Source organism: Scyliorhinus torazame, chromosome 30 (assembly GCF_047496885.1).
Source record: "Scyliorhinus torazame isolate Kashiwa2021f chromosome 30, sScyTor2.1, whole genome shotgun sequence".
In the NCBI taxonomy this organism is placed as follows: domain Eukaryota; kingdom Metazoa; phylum Chordata; class Chondrichthyes; order Carcharhiniformes; family Scyliorhinidae; genus Scyliorhinus; species Scyliorhinus torazame.
In genome coordinates this window covers 10,725,156-10,752,592 of record NC_092736.1, presented here as the reverse complement: position 1 = coordinate 10,752,592, position 27,437 = coordinate 10,725,156, and the positions used below count along the sequence as shown (strand labels likewise).

At 51.0% G+C, this 27,437-nt stretch overlaps 2 protein-coding genes across 2 annotated transcripts in view; one reads left to right on the top strand and one right to left on the bottom strand.

The window, feature by feature from the left end:
• Positions 1-12,986, top strand: part of ulk3 (unc-51 like kinase 3) — a 60,792-nt gene extending 47,806 nt beyond the window's left edge. The window contains exon 14 of the mRNA XM_072492596.1: positions 9,751-12,986. Coding sequence (XP_072348697.1) covers positions 9,751-9,767 — 17 coding nt within the window. The 3' untranslated portion in view covers positions 9,768-12,986. The remainder of the gene's footprint in view (positions 1-9,750) is intronic.
• A 10,462-nt stretch (positions 12,987-23,448) lies between these two features.
• On the bottom strand, positions 23,449-25,738 carry LOC140404263 (growth arrest-specific protein 1-like). Its single transcript, XM_072492595.1, has one exon. The coding sequence runs from the start codon at positions 25,736-25,738 to the stop codon at positions 24,920-24,922; it is 819 nt and encodes a 272-aa protein (XP_072348696.1). The 3' UTR covers positions 23,449-24,919.
• Positions 25,739-27,437: the final 1,699 nt, after the last annotated feature.

The following is a 27,437-nucleotide window of genomic DNA, read 5'->3' as shown; positions in this document are numbered from 1 at the left end:
TGACCGAGCGCTCCCAGTTGGACGTTGACCAAACGCTCCGAGTTGGACGTTGACCGAGCGCTCCGAGTTGGACGTTGACCGAGCGCTCCGAGTTGGACGTTGACCGAGCGCTCCGAGTTGGACGTTGACCGAGCGCTCCGAGTTGGACGTTGACCGAGCGCTCCGAGTTGGACGTTGAGCGAGCGCTCCGAGTTGGACGTTGACCGAGCGCTCCCAGTTGGACGTTGACCAAACGCTCCGAGTTGGACGTTGACCGACGCCCCGAGTTGGACGTTGACCGAGCGCTCCGAGTTGGACGTTGACCGAGCGCCCCAAGTTGGACGTTGACCGAGCGCTCCCAGTTGGACGTTGACCAAACGCTCCGAGTTGGACGTTGAGCGAGCGCTCCGAGTTGGACGTTGACCGAGCGCTCCGAGTTGGACGTTGACCGAGCGCTCCGAGTTGGACGTTGACCGAGCGCTCCGAGTTGGACGTTGACCGAGCGCTCCGAGTTGGACGTTGAGCGAGCGCTCCGAGTTGGACGTTGAGCGAGCGCTCCGAGTTGGACGTTGACCGAGCGCTCCGAGTTGGACGTTGAGCGAACGCTCCGAGTTGGACGTCGACCGAGCGCTCCGAGTTGGACGTTGACCGACGCCCCGAGTTGGACGTTGACCGACGCCCCGAGTTGGACGTTGAGCGAGCGCTCCGAGTTGGACGTTGACCGAGCGCTCCGAGTTGGACGTTGACCGAGCGCTCCGAGTTGGACGTTGACCGAGCGCTCCGAGTTGGACGTTGACCGAGCGCTCCGAGTTGGACGTTGACCGAGCGCTCCGAGTTGGACGTTGAACGAACGCTCCGAGATGGACGTTGACCGAGCGCTCCGAGTTGGACGTTGACCGACGCCCCGAGTTGGACGTTCACCGAGTGCCCCGAGTTGGACGTTGACCGAGCGCTCCCAGTTGGACGTTGACCGAGCGCTCCCAGTTGGACGTTGACCGAGCGCCCCGAGTTGGACATTCACCGAGCGCCCCGAGTTTGACGTTGACCGAGCGCTCCGAGTTGGACGTTGACCGAGCGCCCCGAGTTTGACGTTGACCGAGCGCCCCGAGTTTGACGTTGACCGAGCGCTCCGAGTTGGACGTTGACCGAGCGCTCCGAGTTGGACGTTGACCGAGCGCTCCGAGTTGGACGTCGACCGAGTGCCCCGAGTTTGACGTTGACCGAGCGCTCCGAGTTGGACGTTGACCGAGTGCCCCGAGTTTGACGTTGACCGAGCGCTCCGAGTTGGACGTTGATCGAGTGCCCCGAGTTTGACGTTGACCGAGCGCTCCGAGTTGGACGTTGACCGAGCGCTCCGAGTTGGACGTTGACCAAGCGCTCCGAGTTGGACGTTGACCGAGCGCTCCGAGTTGGACGTTGACCGAGCGCTCCGAGTTGGACGTTGACCGAGCGCTCCGAGTTGGACGTTGACCGAGCGCTCCGAGTTGGACGTTGACCGAGCGCTCCGAGTTGGACGTTGACCGAGCGCTCCGAGTTGGACGTTGACCGAGCGCTCCGAGTTGGGAGTTGACCGAGCGCCCCGAGTTGGACGTTGACCGAACGCCCCGAGTTGGACGTTGACCGAGCGCTCCGAGTTGGACGTTGACCGAGCGCTCCCAGTTGGACATTGACCGAGCGCTCCGAGTTGGACGTTGACCGAGCGCTCCGAGTTGGACGTTGACCGAGCGCTCCGAGTTGGACGTTGACCGAGCGCTCCCAGTTGGACGTTGACCGAGCGCTCAGAGTTGTGGGTCAGAGCTGGGAGAAGATTGCGGGTGACCCAAAGCCTTCTGGGAAAGAGAGTGGGTACAGAGAGGTACCAGGAGGGAACTTCCGAGCTTGGAACACGGGTGGTTGAAGGCGCAGCAGCCAATGGTGAAGAATGAAAGTAGGATTTGGAGCTGAGACTGCAATTGGAGTAATGAGGAATTCTCGGCTGACAGAGGTTTCGCGGATACAGAGACTGGGAGGGGCAGTGGAGGAACCTAATCACGAATGAGATTTTAAAAATCAAGACAATGTTAGGTTGAGAGACTTTGTGGGTCAGCGAGGCAGAGAAAATGGACGAGTGGGGCAGCACGGTGGGGCACAGTGATTAGCTTTGCCGCCTACGGCGCCGAGGTCCCAGGTTCGATCCCGGCTCTGGGTCACTGTCCATGTGGAGTTTGCACATTCTCCCCGTGTTTGCGTGGGTTTTGCCCCCACAACCCAAAGATGTGCAGGGTAGGTGGATTGGCCACGCTAACTTGCCCCTTAATTGGAAAAAATAATTGGGTACTCTAAATTTGTGGGAAAAAAAAGAAAATGGACGAGTGGGACTTGGTGAGAGTTAGGAAGCAGGCAGCAAAAACTCAATACGATCTCCGAACACAAGAGACACCCCTCCATGTCCACACGCTCTTGAGAGAGGATGGTGCATTCACTTCTATTAATAGGCGATTAATGGATTCCATAACTCTCGGGAGTGCTCATCAAGTGATTAATGGAACGGACTGCGTCACTGGGAAAGCGCTGCAGCTAAATATAACCCGAGTTATTCATGATTCCCTTCACTGAGGTGAAACCTATTGGACATTTAATCAAAAAACAATCCAGAGTGTGGATTCAGTGAGAAAAACCGAGGGTGTTGATTAACCCCTCACCTTCCATCCTTATTGTTACGCCCATTCTGTCCCTGTCCCAGTCCCCCCTCTTTTTAAATGTATTTTATTCCAAACGTATATAAAAGGTTACAAAACATAAAACAATTACAGGAACAAATTCCCCAACACATATAGTTTGTACAAATGTTCCCCTTTTTCATCCCCCTCCTCCCTCCACGCCCCCCCCCCCCCCCCCCCCACGACGAACAGCTCCTCAAACATGGCCGCGAACACCCCCACCTTGCCTTGAAGTCCTCCGCTGAACCCCTTAATTCGTACTTAATCTTTTCCAGCCGAAGAAAGTCATACAAGTCCCCCAGCCAGGCTGCCACCCCTGGACCGCCAGTCCAACAGAATTCTTCGCCGGACAATCAGAGAGGCGAAGGCCACAACACCGGCCTTCTCCCCTCCCATCAGCTCCTGCCTCTCCGATATCCCAAATATCGCCACTGAAGGGTCCGGCTCAACCTCCACCCCCACTATCCTTGTTAGCGCCGTGATCACTCCCGCCCAGAATCTCTCCAACTTTTCGCAGCCCCAGCACATATGTGCGTGATTCGCTGGTCACCGCCCACACTTCTCACACTCGTCTGCCATTCCCTGGAAGAACCTACTCATTCTTGCCCGAGTCATATGTACCCTGTGTACTACCTTGAACTATATCAGGCTCGTCCTTGTGCACGAGGAGGCCGCATTTACCCTTCATAGTGCCTCACTCCATACTTCACAAATTTATCTCCCCTCCCCGCTCCCCAGCCCACTTCTCCTTAATCTTCACCACCTGCTCACCTCCCTGTTCTCCCAGCCACCCGTATGTGCCTCCGATTCTGCCCTCCCCTTCCACATCGGGAAGCAGCAGTCGCTCCAACAGGGTGTACCTCGGACATCTACCCCTGTCCATCTCTCTCACCCTGACCGCTCTGTCTCTCTCCCACCCTCTCTCTCTCTCTTCCCCCCCTGTCTCTCTCCCTCTCTCTCTCTCTCTCTCTCTTTCCCCCCCCCCCCCCCCCTCCCCCCCCCATCCCTCCCTCTCGCCATCACCAGGCACAATCTTCCCTTTCAGATAACAATCCAATTCCCCTTGAGTCACCTCGATTGAACCTGCCTCCACCACACTCTCGGGCAGCACATTCCGGAGCCTAACCATTCACCGTGCTAAATAAGCATCTCCTCCTTTTATCCCCCTCGTTCCCGATCCTTCCTTCATTGGGAATAGTTTTTCCCCAATCTGCCCAGTTGGTAGAACTCTGCCTCTGGTCAGCCGGTTGTGGGTCCGAGCCCCGCACTGGAAACCTGTCAACCAGGTCGGCATAGAACATACTGTGGAGAAGGAGGCCATTCAGCCCATCGAGTCTGCACCGACCCACTTAATCCCTCACCCTATCCCCGTAACCGAATAACCCCATCTAACCTTTTTGGTCACTAAGGGTAATTTAGCGTGGCCAATCCACCTAACCTGCACGTCTTTGGACTGTGGGAGGAAGCCGGAGCACCCGGAGGAAACCCACGCAGACACGGGGAGAACGTGCAGACTCCGCACAGATAGTGACCCAGCGGGGGATCGAACCTGGGACTATCCACAGTGCTATCCACTTGTGCTACCGTGCTGCGTCTCGAGTGCAACTGTAGCTGCTCTCGCCCTTCTCCAGCAGATATAAAACATCTGGTGGCATTATTGTCAATAAGGCTATAGGGCAGACCTCTCCAGCCCCCCTCCAATATCAAGCAGCATCACTAAGCCACATGGTCTGGGCATTTTTTGGCTGCTGTCTGAGGTAATCCCAGCACGGTCCATCAGGCCCATGTCGCCCTATGTGACAACAACACGGCAGGTCTCATTCCCCCTGCCTTCCCCGCTGGCCAAAAAATTATTTAACTTCGGGTGATTATCCAGTTCCAAGTTACAACTGAATCTGCAACTACTGCACCCTCGGGAAGAACATCTTTATTTTATTTTATTTTTTATAAATTTATAATTCCCCAATTCTTTTTTTTTCCCCAATTAAGGGGCAATTTAGCGTGGCCTACCCTGCACATCTTTGGGTCGTGGGGGGCGAAACCCACACAGACACGGGGAGAATGTGCAAAGTCCACACAGTCAGTGACCCAGGGCCGGGATCGGACCCGGGTCCTCGGCGCCGTGAGGCAGCAGTGCTAACCACTGCGCCGCCGTGCTGCCCCTCACTCGGGCAGAACGTTCCGGAAACGAAACACAGACGTGATTTTCCTCATGTCGCCTCCGGTGCTTTGGCCGTTTTGGATCGGTTCTGCAGCAGTTTAGTGGACTCTGAGTGTTAACTGCGTTTGTCTCTCCACACTTGCTTCCAGACCTGCTGCGTTTATATCCAGCGTTTTCTGTCCTTTAAAATCGGCGTTTTCTAGTCCCCGACCCCTGCACCACTAGGAAAGGTTTCTCCCCACCTGGTCTGTCCAAACCCCCTCATGATCCCCCCCCCCTGCCAATCCTTCTCCTCCCTTGGAGAACGACACCAGTTTTTCCTCGGAACAAGTCCCGAATTCCTGGGAGCTTGCTGCAATGTCATCATGTCCAGATCACGGGCTTTAGTGATAGTTGGTTGAGTATTGCCCAGGATTCCAGGAAGAGGCTCCCTTGCCCACCTTTTAACCGGCAGGGGGCGGCACGGTAGCACAGTGGTTAGCGCTGTTACTTCACAGCGCCAGGGACCCGGGGTACGATTCCTGGCTTGGCTCACTGCCTCTGCGGAGCCTGCACGTTCTCCCCGTGGGTTTCCTCCGGGCGCTCCGGTTTCCTCCTCCGAGTCTCGAAAGACGGGCTCGTTTGGTGAATTGGACATGCTGAATTCTCCCTCCGTGTTCCCGAACAGGCGCCGGAATGTGGCGACTAGGGGCTTTTCACAGTAACTTCATTGCAGTGTTAATGTGAGCCTACTTGTGATAATGAAGATTATTAATATTGTTTGGACACGGAGCAATTCGCTAAATTGCTGATATGGGATGCCAGCGTTGTCCCGGATCGAGGACGCGTCCCGGATCTAAGAACGTGGGCGGGGAGGGTGGTGGGGAGGTAGGAGAAACTAAGGAGCCTATTGGTTGCTGTTATACTCGGCGCAGCAGCAGCTTGTTTACAATATGTAATTAATGTGTCGTGTGACACAGTTTATATTTCCACTGTGCCGAAGGCAAATTTTGTCAGCCTTCTCGACTTGCTTGCTCAACGCAGTGTAAACACAGCCGGATACAAAACGCAAGGGAGACGCAGCCAGTAACGCAGCAGACGGACAGAGTGGGAGGGGGTCCCAGGAAGTGAGGGGGGCTCATTTTTCAGACCAGTTGGAGACAATACATTGAAACAATATTTACAAAAGGCACACGCTTTCAAGATTCCCGATCCTGTGAGGGGATAGGAAAGGCAGAACGGTGCGAGAGCAGTCGCCATGTTAGTTTCAATTAATGTCATGTTCACCTTGATTTGAACAGGAAGCTGCAAATAATGTGTTTGAGATCCCCTGCGCTGCTGTCGTGTTCTGTGGCTGTTCGAATGGGTGTCTTTTTCCTTTGTGTTATTTAAGAGGTTTGCCTCGACCACTGGCAATGTCAATGCTCAGCAGGAGGGAGTAGTAGGTCAGGGTAAAAAGGCAATACGTGCATTTCTATAGCACCTTTTACAACCGTAGGAAGACCCGGAGTGCCTCACAGCCCATTGTGTTCTCTCTTTGATGATTACAGCTGCAAAATATTGCAGAAATCTGAACTAAAAACAGCAACAGCCAGAAGTACTCTGCCAATCAGGCAGCTTCCGAGGCGTAAAGCATTTGATAACGTCCCTCATGGCAATTTGGTGCAAAAGATTAGATCACATGGGGTCAGGGGGAACTAGCTGGATGGATCCAGAACTGGCTTGGCCATAGAAGACAGAGGGTAGCAGTGGAAGGGTGTTTTTCCGAATGGAGGTCCGTAACTAGTGGTGTTCCGCAGGGATCAGTTCTGGGACCTCTGCTCTTTGTAATATATACATAAATGACTTGGAAAAAAACGTAGCGGGTCTGATTAGCAAGTTTACGGATGATACTAAGATTGCAGGAGTTGTGGATAGCGATGAAGATTGTCAGAGAATACAACAGGATATAGATAGGCTGCAAAATTGGGCAGAGAAATGGCAGATGGAATTTAACCCGGACAAATGCGAGGTGATGCATTTTGGTAGATCCAATTCAGGTGGGAGCTATAAAATAAATGGCAGAACCATCAGGAGCAAAGAGACACAGAGAGATCTGGGCGTGCAAGTCCACAGGCCCTTAAAAGTGGCAGCACAGGTGGAAATGGTGGTAAAGAAAGCATTTGGCATGCTTTAGTCTTCATGGGACAGGGCATCGAGTATAAAAGCTTGAAAAATATGTTACAATTATATAGAACGTTGGTTAGGCCACATTTGGAATACTGTGTCCAATTCTGGTCACCGCACTATCAGAAGGACGTGGAGGCTTTGGAGCGAGTACAGAAAAGGTTTACCAGGATGTTGCCTGGTATGGAGGGTATTAGCTAGAAGGAGAGATTGAATAAACTGGAGTTGTTCTCCGTAGAGAGACAGAGGCTGAGGCACAACCTGATAGAAGTTTATAAAATGATTAGAAGTATAGATAGGGTGAACAGTTGGAGGCTTTTCCCAGGGCGGAAATGACAATTACAAGGGACACAAGTTCAAGGTGAGGGGGGGTAGGTTAAGTGGAGATGTGCGGGGGAAGTTTTTTTTCCACAGAGGGTGGTGGTGGCCTGGAATGTACTGCCAAGCGAGGTGTTTGAGACCGATACGTTAGCGACCTTTAAGACTTCTCTTGATAGGCACATGAACAGACGGGGTATAGAAGGTTACAGGCGGTTGGTCTAGATAGGATACGTGATCGGCGCAGGCTTGGAGGGCCGAAGGGCTTGCTCCTGTGCTGTATTATTCTTTGTTCTTTGAGACTGCAACAGAATTAATATTATTGCTGAAAAATAGGACATGCTGTCAAAGGTTTTCCTCTTGTACCCATCAGTACAGTTCACAAGAATACCAATAGTAAAGGGAATAACAACTTGTATTATTGCATGAGAAGAGGGTGCTGATCGGTTGGCAAGTGGACAGAGTAGCCATGGACAATGCACCAGGGAACAGCTAAATGGCAAACCTTTGCTCAAATACAAACCAGGCACTTAAACACTGAATGGCGAAGGAATTGCTATGAGGAATGGACCAGGGAATGGCTGTCCCCCCCCCCCCCCCCAAAACAACTCTGAAGAAACTCTGAATGGCAAAGGCATTGCAATGAGGAATGGACCAGGGAACGGCTGCCCCGTTTTCTGTTTTAATTACCCCAAGTTTCTGCTTAGTTGAAAAATGTCTGGCCGTGCTTCTTCTGTCTGCAAAGGATAGGACCCTGCGTGTGAATATATATGTAGCTTCTAGCGTGTGTCAGTGAGCCACACTGCAAGACCGACTGATGATCTTAAATTGTTTTTCCGTCTAATTCTTAGCACAATGCTGATTGTGCTAACAAGTGCTGCCCAATTGCAGAATGGCATCCCAATGTTGGACGCTGTTTTGAGTTTTGCAAGCATGGGCTGATGGATATTCACGCTCTGCAGTAGCAGCCGATCAAAAGTTAATATTTCAGGTTGATATAAATTGGAGGCATGTACATAACAAACTTGCTGATGACGCAGCACTACTCGCCATATCAGAAGAGTCCCTCCAAAATATCATGGATCAAGTAAAATCTACAAGTTTAGAGTATGATTGAGAACAAACACCGAGAGGACAAAACCAGTGGGAGTTAGAAGGCACCAGAGTGAAGATTGAAGTGGATGATGTCAGCAATAGTTGGGTTTGTCTGTTTGGAACAACTGATAAAAGAAAATGGCAGATGTCATGCAGATGTTAGAAGGATAGAGTTAGCCATTTTGTGGCGATAAAGGATGTATTAACAAGGATTGTAATAAGGAACAAAACTCATTAGATCCAACAAATCTAAACCTCCCCTTCCCTCCGTCCTTGCTGATCCACCAATCAGAACCTCCCCTTCCTCGTCAAGCTCACTGATCCACCAATCACGGCTTCTCCTTTCCCTGCTCTGCGCCCATCCCAGGTGCTCACTAATCCTCCGCCCAATCACAGCACTCCTTGCTGACCATCCAATCATAGCTTTCCCTTTCCTTGCTGTCTCGGGCGGCACGTCGGCACAGTGGTTTGCCCTGCTGCTCCACAGCGCCGGGGTCCCGGGTTCGATTCCGGCTTGGGTCACTGTCTGCGCGGAGTCTGCACGTCCTCCCCGTGTCTGCGTGGGTTTCCTCCGGGTGCTCTGGTTTCCTCCCACAGGTCCCGAAAGGCGTGTTTGTTAGGAGAATTGGACATTCTGAATTCCCCCCTCGGTGTACCCGAACAGGTGCCGGAATGTGGCGACTAGAGGCTTTTCACAGTAACTTCATTGCAGTGTTAATGTAAACCTACTTGTGACAATAATAAACATCATTATTAGACCTTTTGCTGAACCTAAACTTTGACCCCGGAGATGAGAATGCAACCTTCCGTTCTCTGTCACCTCCTCCAGGCCCACTGCCCCCTCCCAATGTTGACCTCTTGAGCATGTTCAGTTTTAATTGCTCCTCCATTGGTGGCCGTGCCTTCAGCTGCCTGGAGCGTTAAGCTCTGGAATTCCCCCCCCCCCTTTGTTCTTTTAAGTTGCTCCCTAAATTCTACCTCCTCGTCCAAGCTTCTGCTTCTCTATCCGAGCATCTCCCAGTGGGGCTGGCTGTCAGATTTAGTTCGGTCACTCTATTCTGAAGTGACCCGGGCGTTTTGTCACATTAAAGGCGCTATGTAAATGCCAGTTAATGTTGAAGAAGATACCTCCAAATGTTATTAGGTGCCACAATTCCTGAAAGGGGGAATCTGGAAAATAAAACTGTATTGCTGATAAAAGATACATGCTGTTGAAGCTTTTCACCTTGCACTCATCAGGACAGATGCAAGAATATCAAATTTCAAAGGGAGCTACAATTAATCCTGCCAAGCGACTAAAAGCAACTGTCTGTGTTTTCATTCTAATTTTATTCTTTTTTTTTTGTGTTACAGATTGTTCACTCCAGTGATCACAAATACACCTTGTTGCTGACGTCTCGCAGCTGCCTTCGACCCTTCCCTTGGCTAGCTCGAGCCAATCCTGGACATAACTCTGGGCAGGTTAAATCCCAACCTCTGACTGTAGCAATGACGGCTACCAAAAACCAAACTGGCACAAGAGTCCTTCTGTAAAACTGTTTTGTGCATGCACTTTAAAAGAAAATCACAATCATCGATTAGTTTAAATTTTTTTGGGAGGTAAGAGGTAATATATTTGCCACTTAGCTGGTAAGAGGAAGCAGTTCTATTTAATTTTGGCCTAAGTTAGGCTTTTGAAATGTACCCCATGCCTCATTGTGTCCTGTGCTGCGGCCAATCATTCTGTTTCGCTTCACGTGTAACACGGGTCGCGTGATTGGTTGCAGCAATGACCAACACCAACTGACCTTCAGAACAAGGAGCCAACCAAGTTAAGGGCGGCAAGAACTTGCATTTAGATGGCGCCGTGCATGGCCTTTGGAGATCCCGAAACACTTTGCAACCACTGAAACCCTTTCCTGTGAAATATCGTGAGAGGTTACAGTCTCCTCCCTGCTCAGTTACCAGCTAAAGTCTTCCGCCACATCAGAAAATGCACCAAACCTTTGGAGAGAGAATTCTTTCAAACAAAAAAAATTATTTCAAATGTGCTCAGTTCCTGGCTTTATCTCTCAAACCATTTGTGAACCATTTTCTCTTAATTTCATTCCCTTATTTTGGACTCACTTGCTTGTCCTTTCAGTGCCAGAGTTCCCACATTGCGTGTGTGTGTGTTGGGGAAGGGAAGGGGGGGGGGGTGGAGATCTTTAACAGCAACTACCCACTCACAAAGTGACAGTCCTACCTTCCACAGCCACCCCCCTCGTTATTTGAATTGCTAGTGTGTCCCAGCAGTCTCTCATTTGGAGGGGGGGGGGGGGGGGGGCTTGTTTACTTTTCCCTGAGAATAGTGGAGGCCACAGGAAATTCCGGTCAGGAGAATCGATGGGAATCCTGCTCCAAGGAGTGCTTTTGAACGGAGGAGCCCAATGACTTCCCGAGCTGAATGAAGCCTGAAATTTACTCGCTTGCAGGGCAGGGCCTGCTGGCCCTTGCAACCTGATCACACCGTTGCGACACCTCTTGAGATGTCCACACCACCATGGTTCGGGGAGAGAGGCGATGAGAATCCCGATTTTAAGAAGGGGGAATAAACCTGCCAAACCCGCTCACTCACCACCTTTGTAGACGTTCAGGACTCGAGCAGGAGACCACTCTGGCCCTAAGCTTGTATCTGCTGGAGGTTCGAAGAGTAAGAGGTGACTTGATTGAAACGTGTCAGATCCTGAGAAGACTTGACCAGGGTGGGTGTGGAGAGGGTGTTTCCTCTTGTGGGAGAATCTGGAACAAGGGGCCATTGTTTAAAAATAAGGTGGCACGCATTTGAGAGATCGAGGTGTTCCAGTGCAGGAGTCACAACACGGTAGTCTGCAGGTACAGTAAGAAATTATGAGGACTAATGGATTGCTGTCCTTTACTATGAGGGGAATTGAACATAAAAGTAACAATATTATGCTTCAGTTATACAAGGCATTGTTGAGACCACATTTTAAATACTGTGTGGAGTTCGGCCTCCTTATTTAAGGAAATATGTAAATGTGTTGGAGGCGGTTAGAGGTTTACTGGATTGATAGGTTGGGAAAAAAAAATGTTTTAATCAGAAATGAGTTTCTTTCTCTCGGAGGGCCGTGCACCTTTGGAACTCGGCCACAGAAGGCAGTGGAGACGGGGTCACTGAATATTTTTAAGACAGAGGTGGATAGATTCTTGTTAGGCAAGAGGATCAAAGGTTAGCGGGGTAGATGGGAATGTGGGACTGGAAACACAAACAGATCGGACATGACCTTGATGAATGGCGGAGCGATGGGCAGCACGGTGGCGCAGTGGTTAGCACTGCTGTCTCACCGCGCCGAGGTCCCAGGTTCGATCCCGGCTCTGGGTCACTGTCCGTGTGGAGTTCGCACATTCTTCCCGAGGGTAGGTGGATAGGCCATGCCAAATTGCCCCTTAATTGGAAACTCTAAATTTATTTTAAAAATGAATGGCGGAGCTGACTCAAAGGGCCGAATGGCCTACTTATTTTTTTATTAATTCACGGGATTGGCCGGCATTTATTGCCTATCACTAAAGGTCAACCACATTGATGTGGGTCTGGAGTCACATGTAGGCCAGACCAGGTAAGGACGGCAGATTTCCTTCCCTAAAGGACATTAGTGACCCAGATGGATTTTTGCAACAATCGACAATGGTTTCATGGTCGCCTTTAGACTTTTTTTTTTGAATTTAGAGTACCCGATTCCTTTTTTTCCAATTAAGGGACAATTTAGCGTGGCCAATCCACCTACGCTGCACATCTTTGGGTTGTGGGGGCGAAACCCACGCAAACACGGGGAGAATGTGCAAACTCCACACGGGCAGTGACCCGGGGGCGGGATCGAACCCGGATCCTCAGCGCCATGAGACAGCAGTGCTAACCACTGTGCCCGTGCCGTCCTATCTTTAGGCTTTTAATTCCAGATTTTTATTTACATCTGCCGTGGTGGGATTCGAACCCGGGACCGCAGATCTTATCCAGGGCCTCTGGATTACAGGTCCAGTGACAATACCACTAGGCCACTGCCTAGCCCTTCTGCTCCTATTGCGTATATTAGGCAGCTGTATCATTCAATGTTAGGAACACGAGGAGGGCAGTCAGCCCCTCAAGCCTGCCCCAACAGTCAATCAGCCAACAGTTGCTCCGGGAGCTTTTTTTTCATGATGTGATGCATCATGGTAGCTTCATCAATACCGTATCCATTAGGGGTGAGGGGGCTCCGTTCAGTTCATTTGGATCCATTTCAATTTGAGGCCAAAGTATCAAACCAGGCGTGAAATCCCCTCTAAAACTGAACCAGGTTTAATTGCAGTGTCTTGAGTGGTTAAGGATTTCAAATAGGTTAAAGTGTCCTCTTGCAAGCAGAATGTTGTTTAGCCTTTTTGCTTGCTTTGTACAAACTGTGTTTTAAAAACAATCACCTTTGTCAGCTTATATATTTTATCATTAATGTTTTGTTACTGACTCCAATCAAATCGGTGCTCTGCGTAGTTTCACCTGACTATCGTTCCCCTCCCTTCTTAAAATAATTAAAGGGCTGATGATATATGTTGTAATAAAAGTGTTTAAAAATTAAGTTGATGTGAGTTTGTGTCTCTAATGACCTGATTTGAAGTCTGAGATTATGAAAGGTTGTGTTTATCTACATCCCCCTTAAAGATTCTGTGCTCCCCGCCTCGAGGACGGCACCGTAGCACAGTGGTTAGTGCTGCTTCACAGCGCCAGGGTCCTGGGTTCGATTCCCCACTGGGTCACTGTCTGTGCAGAGTATGTATGTTCTCCATGTGCCTGCGTGGGTTTCCTCCGGGTGCTCCGGTTTCCTCCCACAAATCCCGAAAGACGTCGTCTTAGGTGAATTGGACATTCTGAATTTTCCCTCAGTGTACCCGAACAGGCGCCAGAATGTGGCAACTAGAGGATTTTCACAGTAACTTCATTGCAGTGTTAATGTAAGCCTACTTGTGACAATAATAAAGATTATTATTAACACTTCCACGCGTTATCAAGTTCCACATTCTCCTCACCCTTTGTGAATTCCTTTGCTGGATTTATTAAGAGACCGTCTCACATTGATGGCCACTAGTTTTCGATTGCCCTGCCAGTCGGGGCTGGTTTAGCACATTGGGCTAAATAGGCGGCTTGTAATACAGAACAAGGCCAGCAGCGCGGGTTCAATTCCCGCACCGGCCTCCCTGAACAGGCGCCGGAATGTGGCGACTAGGGGCTTTTCACAGTAACTTAATTGAAGCCTACTTGTGAGAATAAGTGATTATTATTAGTAGTAGTAGTAGAAATGACCCAGCTACATCTGTCCTATCGAACCCCTTATCCGATTTTTATATTTTAGCAGCAGTCCCCAGACATTTCAGTCAGTCAGAAGCCCTGGTGGCAATCCCTAAAGTTAAAATCTGAACCAGTTCAGAATTTACCTCCAGTCAAAAGAAAGTAGCTCGTAACCCAATACCGCCTTTTGGAAATATCTTCTTGCCTGTAAAATGTCTCTCTGTCTCTTGCCTGTTGCTGGTGTTAGGCCCCGGCTTTCTTTCAAGCTCGGGAAATATTGTTATTTTAAATTTGCTCTTGACATAATTGAAAGAAATGGGCGGGGGATGGTTACAGAGCTCAACAAAGTGCAGGAACCGGGAACAGAATTAACATCAGTAAAGATCTGGTCATTAATACTGAATGCTTCAGTAATCTTGTTTTACCAACATATGTGTGAGCATATCCATGCATGTATGTGCGTGTGTGTATGCATATCCTTTCGTGTATCTGTGTGCGTGTGCATACATATCAATACATACATGTCTATCCATGCATGTATGTGTGTGCGGGTGCATGTACAGTATAGTGTGTTAGTTAAATTCCTGCAGAGCTGGCTCAAAAACTTGTATCTTCCAATTCCGCAATCATCTATTCCTCTTGCTTCTCCCCTCCACCCCCAACACACACAGACACACACACACCCTCTACTTTATCGAAGACTCTAACCTGTACACAACCCACCCACTCCAGCAGTGCAGTTTACATTGAAAAGTGAGCTCAAACTGCATGTAACCTTAACACTCTGGGCCCAATGCTGCAACTTTCGGTCTATTTATCCTGCTGCTTCAAGAACAGACCGCACTTTTTTTTTCTTTCTTAAAAAAAATGTAGAGTACCCAATTATTATTATTTCCAATTAAGGGGCAGTTTTAGCATGGCCAATTTGGATTGTGGGGGTGAAACCCACGCAGACATGAGAACGTGCAAACTCCACACGGACTGTGACCCAGGGCCGGGAATCGAACCCGGGTCCTCAGCGCCGCAGTCCCAGTGCTAACCACTGCGCCACATGCCGCCCACAGACGGCACTGTTAATGGTTCATTCAGCTGCCTGGACCCTAAGCTCTGCAATTCCCCCCCCCCCCTCAAAACCTCTCCTCCACTCTCTCTCTCCTTTAAGACGCTCTTGAAAATTGGCCTCTTTGTCCAAGCATTTGCCGACCTGACCGAATATCTCCTATGTGGCTCAATGTTAAACTTACACCACTGGTGTGTGTCAGAGGCTCTGTCAGGAGCCCTGTACCAGTATGAGTTGTTTTCCTGAACTGGGATGAATTATGATGTTAATTGCAAAGTACAAGCGTCACGGATTAACTCCTGCAATTATTAAATATTTAAAAATCTGATTTTTATGGTTTAATTTCCCTGGAGGGGAGATGGGATCGGCTGACTTAGAACAGAGAATAGAATCATAGAATTCCTACAGTGCAGAAGGAGGCCATTCAGCCCATCGAGTCTGCATTGACCCTCCGAAAGAGTACCCTACCTACCGTTGGACAATAAAGGGCAATTTTAGCACAGCCAATCTGCCTAACCTGCACCCCAGGGGCTGTTTAGCACAGGACTAAATCGCTGGCTTTGAAAGCAGACCAAGGCAGGCCAGCAGCATGGTTCAATTCCCGTACAAGCCTCCCCGAACAGGCGCCGGAATGTGGCGACTAGGGGCTTTTCACAGTAACTTCATTTGAAGCCTACTTGTGACAATAAGCGATTTTCATTTCATTTCATTTTCAGTTAGAATAAGGCTGATATGTGTCTTAAATCCATCCAGCAGCTTGGAATCATAGAACCATAGAATTTACAGTGCAGAAGAAGGCCATTCGGCCCATCAAGTTTGCACTAGTCCTTGGAACGAATGTTGCGACTCGGGGCTTTTCACAGTAACTTCACTTGAAGCCTACTTGTGACAATAAGCGATTTAGGGTCTGGTTTAGCACAGGGCTAAATCGCTGGCTTTGAAAGCAGACCAAGGCAGGCCAGCAGCATGGTTCAATTCCCGTACAAGCCTCCCCGAACAGGCGCCGGAATGTGGCGACTAGGGGCTTTTCACAGTAACTTCATTTGAAGCCTACTTGTGACAATAAGCGATTTTCATTTCATTTCATTTTCTTTGGACTTTGGGAGGAAACTGGAGCACCCGGAGGAAATCCACGCAGACACGGGGAGAATGTGTAAACTCCACACAGACCGTCACCCGAGGTCGGAATCGAACCCAGGTCCCTGGTGCTGTGAGGTGGCAGTGCTAACCACTGTGCCACCAAAGGGTTGCCAACTGGAGGATACCAACATTCCTTAGTTCAAAGGTCGAGCGAGGAAATGCACAGAATGCCAGGCCCAAGCCGGGGAGGACAGTGAGAAAAGGAGGTGGTTCTCCAAATCTACCTTGGCTGACCTTGAAATGATCGGGGTGGGGTGGTGGGGGTAACAATCTATGAATTAATTATTTTTAAACTCTTGAGACTTAAACACAGTAAAGTACCTTTGTAAAACCTAGAACCAAGTGACAACATAAAATTGGATCTACTATGATTTGATGCGGTCAGTCTGTGGAGAGCAGTTGAGGCAGGGTCATCGAATTTATTCAAGGTTGGATTGGGTAGATTTCTGAGGTAGGGCCCAGGCAGCTGAAAGAACCGTCAAAAGTGCCGTCTACCCTTGACACGGCAGTAGAAATAGGCCGATTATTGAGCCAGAATATTAAGGGAGTCGAGGGTTATGGGGTGGAGAGGGGACGGGCAGGAAAATGAAGACCATACCTAGGTCAGCCATGATCTTATTGAGTGGCCCAGCGGGCTCGATGGGCCGAGTGGCCTATTCCTGTTCCTAAGTCCAATGTTCACCGAATCCAGGCTGACGCTCACTTCCAGTGCAGTCCTGAGGGAGTGCTGCATTGCCAGAGGTGCCGTCTCTCAGACAAAACATTGTGTTGCTATAAAAGATCCGATGCCACTATTGCAAACAGGAGTGGAGGACGTAAGTGTCCTGGGCCAAGTTTGTCCCTCAACCAACATCAATGGAGCAGATTATCTGCTGCCGATCTTGCTGTGCGTAAACAAGGTTTCCTACATTGCAAGAGTGGCTACCCTTCTAAAGTACTTAATTGGCCATCAGGCACTTGGGACGTCCTATGATGGTGAAAAGGTGCTGGACAGGCTTTCTCTCACCAATGGTCTGCAGAGAGCAATTGAGTTGCGGCAAATTTATTTTGTGCCAATGGTATTTCAAATGTATCTGGAAAAACACAGCAATGCAATCAACTTCTGCGGCGATCCCATGGATTGGCTTAGTCCTGCTCCTACCATGGAGAAAACGCTGGAAAATCTCAGCAGGTCTGGCAGCATCTGTACGGAGAGAAAAGAGCTCCAGTTGCGAGTCCAGGTGACCCTTTGTCAAAGCTCCTAGTTTCTATTAGTTCCAAAAATATTTTATTCCCTGGCATGTGAGCATCACTGGCAAGGCCAACATTTATTGCCCATCCCTAATTTTTTTTTAAGGGGCAACTTGGCGTGGCCAATCCACCTACCCTGCACATCTTTGGGGAGAAGGTGCAAGCCCATCCCTAATTAGACTCCTTGAAGTAGCTTGCTTGACCATTTCGGAGGGCAGTTAAGACTCAACCTTGTTGCTGTGGAGCTGGAATCACATGGTAGGCCAGACCGGGTAAGGACGGAAGATTTCCCCTCGCTAAAGAACATTAGTGAACCAGATGGGTTTTTCCAACAATCGATGATAGTTGTCATGGTCCGAGACTAAAGTTCAATTCCAGACTTTATTGAATGTAATTTCCGCCACTTGCCTGTGATGGGATTTGAACCCCCAGAACGTTAGCCTGGGCCTCTGGATTACTAGCCCAGTGATATTACCACGATGCCACTGTGGTCGATAAGCTACCCGGCTAAGATGTTCGCCCCACATTTGCTTTTTTAAAATAAATTTAGAGTACCCAATTCTTTTTTTCCAATTAAAGGGCATGGCCAATCCGCCTACCCTGCACATCTTTGGGTTGTGGGGGTGAAACCCACGCAGACAAGGGGAGCCCCATATTTGCGGGCCGAGCATGCCCCTGCGTGCCTCCACTTCTTGTTCACTTTGAATGTTTTAGATTTCCATGTTTTTTCTCTTATTTGAAATGTGGGCCCCTTTCACTGCCAGGGGAGTTTATTTCTTTAAGCAAAAAAAAAAAAACCTTCTCTTGTAAAACGGGTCTCAAAATAAACTTGTCCCGTAGAGTACAGCCCTTCCCAACCAATAAATATAATCCCAGGTTAAAAACAAAAAAACCCAGCAACCTCCCACCAGCCTGACTTCCTCCCAGGATACATTTTCTCACACCAAACAATAAGGTGGTTGGGGGGGGGGGGGGGGGGGCTGCTGCCGGGGAGATGTCGATGAACATGTACTGTTTAGGCTCATATAAATAACAAAGGAAGAAGCCACTTGACATTTGTATGGACTGATTCCCTGCTCTAGAAATAGTCTGACCCATTATCTGAAGTAGTTATTTGAAGTGTTTAATCAATCCCTGTCCCTTTATTTTCTCCAAGAGACCAAACTGTTTAGATTGGGCACATCGAGTTAATGACAACATCGCTGATCTCTTTCTCTCTTCTCTTCCCCCACCCCCCACATATCTCAGTGTGACTATCTGTGATACCTCCACACGTATGGGCCTGATGTACATATTCTCGATTCCAGCTCAAGAGCTTCAAATAAGTTCTCTGAAATCTTAACACTTTTGTCAATTGCCCATTTTAATTTAACCCATCTTCCCCTGGATTGCTCCCTCGGTGTCTTTCTTTTAGAAATTCAAAATCATATTTAGTACAATAGTAGATGGTCTCTGCTCTCTGTTTTGCCTGGTTTATTTTTCATCTTCGTTTTCACAGGGTTTAATTCTCTCGACCTATACATTGAACTCCAGGAATTTAAAACGATGCTTTTGGACGCAGCTTTGAAAACTCCAGATTACATTCTGGTTGCAAAGAAGATATTCATTCCTTTTTTTTGTGTTAAATTCAGTCCTTCTCCTCCTGCAGGCAGCCTCTCTGTAATCCATTTTTGAACAGAAATTGTAATAGGCGAGATTAAACAGAAAGGAAACATTGAGCTAAATTCACCTGAGGAAGGAGCAGTGCTCCGAAAGCGAGTGATTTGAAACAAACCTGTTGGACTTTAACCTGGTGTTCTCAGACTTCTTATTGAGCTAAAAGGCAGGGGAATACATAGCTTCACGGTTTTAAAATTCCCGGGAAAACGGACTGGGGAATTCAAATTTTCTTTTTTTTTAAATGATTCGCAAACAAACCTCTGCTTGTTTGGAATGTTAACTCCGACCAGTTTAACATTGGAGCTGGTTTAGCACAGGGATAAATCGCTGGCTTTGAAAGCAGACCAAGGCAGGCCAGCAGCACGGTTCAATTCCTGTAACAGCCTCCCCGAACAGGCGCCGGAATGTGGTGACTAGGGTCTTTTCACAGTAACTTCATTTGAAGCCTACTTGTGACAAGCAATTTTCATTTTCAAACAATGGATCTGTTTCTTGAAGACAAAATTGTGGATGTTGGATTGGATTGCTGTTAAATTTCAGAATCACTTGGACTGAAAAATCTCGGGATTGAAGGCGCTGAATCTACTAACTGGGGGGGAGGGGGGGTCAGGATTCAATCGGTTCTGACAGAGGGCAAAAAACATGCATCTTCCATTGTTGTCAGGGAGCCTTCGAGACCTCCAGATTGCGAATGAATGCAACGAATAACTGTTGATGTGTAAACGCCACCACGTTTATATATATATATTAATGAAAGGGGAACTGAAATGCAGGCAGTTAATGTCTGATTGAATGGCTGTAAAATGTAATGGCAAACAGATTGTTCTGGGGCAGAGAGCTGAGCTTAATTTTCCCTCTTTCTGAGTCCCTTGTGTTTTAACCGACTCCCCCCCCCACCACCACCACCCAAACAGCTTGCAGTGTCCAATCCTATTGAGGACCTCCCTCCCTGTATCAATGAATGGGTTCATTGTATCTCATCCCCAAATTTTCTCTCTCTCCAACAAGTTCTTGTGTGTTTGGCTTTGGAATTGTTTATGGGGCTGGGTGCATTCGTCTTGGCGCTCAGGGGAAAAGAGTTCACAGGGAGGCAAACACGTCCAGATGGTCTCACTCACCAACCAGTGTAAACTTTCTCCTTGCTGTTTAATAAACAGCATCGCGCCGCGGCACACACACACATCCTGCAGCCTCCACGCTCCGGAACGTGGGGCTTGTTTATTTGAACATTTGGATAATGAAGCGAAACGCATGATGTGAATAGAATTTGCAAGGCTACAGAAATAAAAATGACAGCCAGGGAGGGAGTGATTTTATTGTGGGGGGAAGGCTGGCGAATTTCAACCCAAGCAGTTTACTTGTTGGAAGGCAAGGTGATTTTTTAAAAAAGAATTAATACAGGGGTTTAGCATTGAAATAGGATCCACTGTATTTCAGAGATTATAGGTGCGAAAAATGGATACTTAGGAAGTGGGATTTCAGGGGGAGTGGTGGGATTTATGGGGAGGATTGGGATTATAGGGGGAGTGGTGGGATTTCAGGGGAGGAGTGGGATATTCGAGGGGAGGATTGGGATTTTAGGGGAGGAGTGGGATATTTGATGGGAGGAATGGGATTTGGATTTTAGGAGAGAATTGGGATTTTAGGGGAGGAGTGGGATATTTTATGGGAGGAGTGGGATTTGGGGGGATTTTTTGTAGTAACCTCACTGCATTCCTGATCTAATGCTTTGCGCACGTGTGTTCAAATCCCACCATGGCAATAAAACCACAGAAATCCATCATTATAGATCGTATCTTTAGACTGAAATTAGATTCCGTTAATAACAAATCTGGGATTGAAGGCTAGCCTCAGTCACGGTGGCTGGGAAAGTATAATCCATTGTCGTTTTTAAAAAAAAATCCCTTCCTCACTCAGTCTGCATGTGACTCCTGACTCGTAACTGCCCTCCTGTGAACCCAGCAAGTCACTCAGTTCAATTATGGATGGGCACCAGAGGCTGGCCTGGCCACAAAGGGGATTATGGGGAAGGATGTTGAGGAGCAACCATCAAGGTGGGGTACAGGGGAGAAGATGGAGTGGGGGAGGGGGGCTTGGTTTAGCGATAGTTGGAATAGTTTTGGGGGATGATTTGGGGTTCGTGGAGGGCTGAAGTTCTGTTATGTCCGGAGTCTACAAAAGTGCACAAGGTGTTCGGGATGGCAGGGAGAATGGGGTAAGGGTGGTGGCAGAGGATGGGGTAAGAGGTGGCAGGGAGAATGGGGTAAGGGTGGTGGCAGAGGATGGGGTAAGAGGTGGCAGAGAGAATGGGGTAAGGGTGGTGGCAGAGGATGGGGTAAGAGGTGGCAGAGAGAATGGGGTAAGGGTGGTGGCAGAGGATGGGGTAAGAGGTGGCAGAGAGAATGGGGTAAGGGTGGTGGCAGAGGATGGGGTAAGAGGTGGCAGGGAGCATGGGGTAATAATAATCTTTATTAGTGTCACAAGTAGGCTTACATTAACACTGCAATGAAGTTACTGTGAAGATCCCCTAGTCGCCACACTCCGGCGCCTGTTCGGGTACACAGAGGGAGAATTCAGATTGTTCAAGTTGCCTGACAAGCATGTCTTTCGGGACTTGTGGGAGGAAACCAGAGCACCCGGAGGAAACCCACGCAGACACGGGGAGAACGTGCAGACTCCGCACAGACAGTGACCCAAGCCGGAATCGAACCTGGGACCCTGGAGCTGTGAAGCAACAGTGCTAACCACTGTGTTGCTCTAGGGGTGGTGGCAGGAAGGAAGGGGTATGGGGTGACAGGAAGGAAGGGGTATGGGGTGACAGGAATAAAGGGGTATGGGGTGGCAGAGAGGATGGGCTAAGGGTCGACAGAGAGGCGGGGGTGTAAGGGGTGGTGGCAGAGAGAATTGCGTTAGGTAGCACTGGGAGTGCGGCGCTGAGGACCCAGGTTCGAATCCTGGTCCTGGGTCACTGTCCGTGTGGAGTTTGCACATTCTCCTCGTGTCTGCGTGGGTCTCACCCCCACTAACCCAAAGGTTAGGTGAATTGGCCACGCTAAATTGCCCCTTAATTGGAAAAAAAATAATTGGGTACTCTAAATTTAATTTTAAAATGAGAATGGGGTAAGGGTTAGTGGCAAAGAGGCTGGGGTAAGGGGAGGTGGCAGAGAGGCTGGGGTAAGGGTTAGTGGCAGAGGTTGGGGTAATGGGAGGTGGCAGAGGTTGGGGTAAGGGGAGGTGGCAGAGAGGCTGGGGTAAGGGTTGGTGGCAGAGGGGCTGGGTAAGGGGTGTTGGCAGAGAGGCTGGGGTAAGGGGCGTTGGCAGAGAGGCTGGGGTAAGGGGCATTGGCAGAGGGGCTGGGGTAAGGGGCGTTGGCAGAGGGGCTGGGGTAAGGGGAGTTGGCAGAGGGGCTGGGGTAAGGGGAGTTGGCAGAGGGGCTGGGGTAAGGGGCATTGGCAGAGGGGCTGGGGTAAGGGGAGTTGGCAGAGGGGCTGGGGTAAGGGGTGGTGGCAGAGGGGCTGGGGTAAGGGGCATTGGCAGAGGGGCTGTGGGCAAGGGGCGTTGGCAGAGGGGCTGTGGGCAAGGGGCGTTGGCAGAGGGGCTGGGGTAAGGGGCATTGGCAGAGGGGCTGGGGTAAGGGGAGTTGGCAGAGGGGCTGTGGGCAAGGGGCATTGGCAGAGGGGCTGGGGTAAGGGGCGTTGGCAGAGGGGCTGGGGTAAGGGGAGTTGGCAGAGGGGCTGGGGTAAGGGGAGTTGGCAGAGAGGCTGGGGTAAGGGGCATTGGCAGAGGGGCTGTGGGCAAGGGGCGTTGGCAGAGGGGCTGGGGTAAGGGGCATTGGCAGAGGGGCTGGGGTAAGGGGAGTTGGCAGAGGGGCTGGGGTAAGGGGAGTTGGCAGAGGGGCTGGGGTAAGGGGAGTTGGCAGAGGGGCTGGGGTAAGGGGTGGTGGCAGAGGGGCTGGGGTAAGGGGCGTTGGCAGAGGGGCTGGGGTAAGGGGCGTTGGCAGAGGGGCTGGGGTAAGGGGCATTGGCAGAGGGGCTGGGGTAAGAGGCATTGGCAGAGGGGCTGGGGTAAGGGGCGTTGGCAGAGGGGCTGGGGTAAGAGGCATTGGCAGAGGGGCTGGGGTAAGGGGCGTTGGCAGAGAGGCTGGGGTAAGGGGCATTGGCAGAGGGGCTGGGGTAAGGGGTGGTGGCAGAGGGGCTGGGGTAAGGGGCGTTGGCAGAGGGGCTGGGGTAAGGGGCATTGGCAGAGGGGCTGGGGTAAGGGGAGTTGGCAGAGGGGCTGGGGTAAGGGGTGGCGGCAGAGGGGCTGGGGTAAGGGGCGTTGGCAGAGGGGCTGTGGGCAAGGGGCGGCAGCGGGAAACGCGGAGGCTCCAGTGAGGGGGGGGGGGGAAGGAATTACAGGGGTATGAAACAAGTCTCGCACCCTCGGTCAGACGGAGGCGGGGGGGGGGGGGGGGGGGACAGCAGCAAGTGGGGAGGGAGCCCAGATTTGGGAGGGAGGGTGGGGGCAGGACCCGGGTCCTCAGGAACTGGAGACAAAACCAGGAGGGAAATGTCAGACGTGCAAACTGGCAGCTCAGCAATGGTGGGGGGGGGGGGGGGGGGGCAGGACTGGGTCTAAACGCCCCAGGAAACATTGTCAAAAACAGAACTATGCAAAACCAAGACAAAACCGTTACCTGAATTTATTTTCAAAACCGTATTAGTTGCAAATCCATAAATAGTGTCAAAAAAAATCTCCACCTTTATACAAAAAGTCTTCGGAAAGTTCACAAAACTTCAAAAACCCGAGTGGTCCAACTTCCCGCAGTCATGGGTCCCATTTGTCAATATTTTAAACACCATTTGAACCACTTTTAGTTTATAAAGAAAAACAACATTTGTAGGCGCAGTAAATGTGCGTTTGAATCGAGCCAAGTCCAAGATGCTTCGCCCACGCGTTGTTTCTTCTCCAAACGGCCTGTTTGAGTCGGTGAGGTTTGATTTTTAAATCGATTTCGCAGTGACGGGTGGCGGGGGCTGTGATGATAACCCAAGTTCATTTGAGCTTCAGGACAGGGGGTGGGCGCCAGTTTGAATGTTTGAAGTGTTTGTGTTTTGTAAACACTTGAAGCTCGCTGTGGCCCGACAGACAAGTGGCAAAAAAGAGGGGGGAGAGACAGAGAGAGAGAAAGACAGAGAGATAGTGAAAGACATAGACAGAGAGAAACACACATGGAGAAAGACAGAGAGAAACAAGATGCAGATACCGAGAGAGAGAAAGGTAGAGACCGAGAGTAAGACACGAAGGGAGAGAGAAAATAAGATGCAGAGAGAAAGAAAAGTCCAACGCCGGCATCTCCACATCGAGAGAAAGAAAGACAGAGAGAGAGAGAGAAAGACAGAGATAAAAAGAGATAGAGAGAAAGACACGAGAGAAAGAAAGACAGAGAGAGAGAGAGAAAGACAGAGGTAAAAAGAGATAGAGAGAAAGACACGAGAGAAAGAAAGAGAGAGACAGCCAGAGAGACAGGACAAAGACAGAGAGAGTGAAAGTCATAGAGAGAAAAAGTGAAAGTCAGAGAGAAAGAAAGATAGAGAGAAAGAGACAGATAGAGAGACAGAGAAAAGGACAAAGACAGAGTGAAAGTCATAGAAAGACAGAAAGAGTGAAAGTCACAGAGAGAAAGAGACAGAGAGAGAAAGACAAAGTCAGACAAACAGTCACAGAGAGAGACAGAGACAGTGAAAGTCATAGAAAGACAGAGAGAAAGAGTGAAAGTCACAGAGAGAAAGAGAGAGAGACAAAGTCAGAGAAAAGACAGAGAGAAAGGGTGATTGATAGTCACAGAGATTGAGAGAGAGAGAGAAAGACAAAGTCGGACAGAGAGAAAGTCACAGAGATGAAGACAGAGAGAAAGACTGAGAGCCACAGAGAGAAAAGAGAGAAAGACAAAGTCAGGCAGAGGGAAAGTCAGAGAGAAAGAGAGAAAGAAAGAGTGATAGTCACAGAGAGAAAGAACGACAAAGTCAGAAAGAGAGAAAGAGAGAGAAAGAGTGATAGTCACAGAGAGAAAGAGAGAGAGAGAAAGACAAAGTCAGACAGAGGGAAAGTCACAGAGAGAAAGAGATGTAGCAAACTAAAAAGCACAATAGTAAGTGTTAGGGAAGGCAGCAGCCGAGGAGAGAGAGGAGAGGGAGAAGGAGGGAGAGGAGGAGGGAGAGGAGGAGGGAGCCCCATGCCTGCGCCCCCAGCCCCGCACACACATTGAGGGGCCGGGTGTGCCGCCCCTGGCCGCCGGCTGCCCCCCCCGGCTGGGTGAGGTTGGTGTGGGCACCTTGGCGGGGGGAGTGAGTGGGCAGCAGGGGGTGGGCAGTGCCCAGGGAGCAGAACCTGCGCATGTTGCCCTTGACCACCTGGCAGAAGGCCCGGTCCGGCCCGTCGCACACACACGCATCGAGCCTGGCGCCGCCGGGCAGGGCGAGCAGCCGCTGGATGGCGGCCCGGCAGCGGGCCCCGCAGCGCCGCCCGTTGAAGAGCTGGCCGCAGGCGGGCAGGTAGCCGCGGAGGGCGGCGCGGCAGGGCGGCCGGGCCTCGCAGCGGCGCCGGGCCTCGGTGCAGCCCAGGCCGGGCTGCCGGTGCGGGCGCGGCAGGCAGGGCTCGATGGCCCGCTTCGCCCGGCGGCACTGCGGGTCAGCGCCGCAGTCACAGGCCTCCAGGCCCGGCCCGCCCTGCGTGCGGTTCAGCTGCAGCAGCGCCCCGATACAGTGGCTGGGGCACTGGCTGCTGCTCTGGCCCCGCACCAGCGGCTCGCACGCCGCGCTGTACTGCCCGTACGCCCAGCGGCACTGCCGCTCCCCCTGGCAGCGCAGCACGGCCTGCCAGCACAGCTCAGCCCCCCCCGGCCCCGGGACCCCCGCCCCCCAGCCCACCACCCCCACCAGCACCGCCAGCCGGCACAGCCCGGCCGCCAGGGGCATCTCACTGCCCCCCTGCCCCCCTCCGCCAGCGGCAGCCCCCCCCCTCTCACTGGCATCACCCCCCTCCGGGACCCCGGGCAGCGGGGGTCCCGCCAGCGATCAGCAGCGCCCTGTGTCCGGGGAGAGCTCCCTGTGTCCGGGGAGAGCCCCTTGTGTCCGGGGAGAGCTCCTTGTGTCCGGGGAGAGCTCCCTGTGTCCGGGGAGAGCCCCTTGTGTCCGGGGAGAGCTCCCTGTGTCCGGGGAGAGCTCCTTGTGTCCGGGGAGAGCTCCCTGTGTCCGGGAGAGCCCCCTGTGTCCGGGGAGAGCCCCCTTGTGTCCGGGGAGAGCGCCCTGTGTCCGGGGAGAGCTCCTTGTGTCCGGGGAGAGCTCCTTGTGTCCGGGAGAGCGCCTTGTGTCCGGGAGAGCTCCCTGTGTCCGGGGAGAGCGCCTTGTGTCCGGGGAGAGCGCCCTGTGTCCGGGGAGAGCGCCCTGTGTCCGGGGAGAGCGCCCTGTGTCCGGGGAGAGCTCCCTGTGTCCGGGGAGAGCTCCCTGTGTCCGGGGAGAGCGCCCTGTGTCCGGTGAGAGCTCCCTGTGTCCGGTGAGAGCTCCCTGTGTCCGGGGAGAGCGCCTTGTGTCCGGGAAGAGCTCCCTGTGTCCGGGGAGAGCTCCCTGTGTCCGGGGAGAGCTCCCTGCCCGATGTCCATTCAGCAGCTTGCAGACTCCAGGTCCCTGTCTCTGTGTCTCTCTCTCCCTGGGTCTGTGTCTCTCTCTGTGTCTGTGTCTCTGTCTCTGCTGCACTCGCTGCTCTCTGTCCGCAATCCTCCCACTGGCAACACACTCAGAGACACACACTGGCCCCGGCCTCCTCTGGAGAGATTTGGATTGTCAAGACCTCTTCTCTTTCTCTCTGGCGAAAGTCTCTGCAGCTTTGCTCCAATGTTCAACACCACGCTTTGATTTAAACCACCCCCCCCCCCCTCTCTCCACCCCCTCCCACCCCTCTCTCTCCACACCCCTCCCACCCCACTCTCCCTCTCTCCACCCCGTACCTCCCCTCCCTCCCTCTCTCCACCCCCTCCCTCCCTCTCTCTCCACCCCCTCCCTCCCTCTCTCTCCACCCCCTCCCTCTCTCTCCACCCCTTCCCACTACCCCCCCCCCCCCCGCCCCCCAAAACCGGAATGGGGGCAGTCACTGTCTACAACTCCCACTGCCTCGGAAAGGCAACCAGCATAATTAAGGACTCCATGCACCCCGGACATACTTTCTTCCACCTTCTTCCGTCAGGATAAAGATACAAAAGTTTGAGGTCACGTACCAAGCGACTCAAGAACAGCTTCTTCCCCATTGCCATCAGACTTTTGAATGAACCTACCTCGTATTAAGTTGATCTTTTCTCTACACCTTGCTATGACTGTAACATTATATTCTGCAGTCTCTCCTTCCTTCCCTATGTACGGTATGCATTGTTTGTACAGCATGCAAGAAACAATACTTTTCACTGTGTACTAATACATGTGACAATAATAAATCAAATCAAATAACTGTGAGAGAGGAATCTTATTTTTTCCACCCTCATTAGAAAATTGGTCGATTTATTTTAGCCATTTCTACAGCGACATTTTTTGGGGGGTTGGAGTTTGCAACCAACACCGCATACTTTGGATTAAATGTTTATATACGTTAATTTTTTTTTTTTAAAGCAAGATGTGTGGTCTTGTA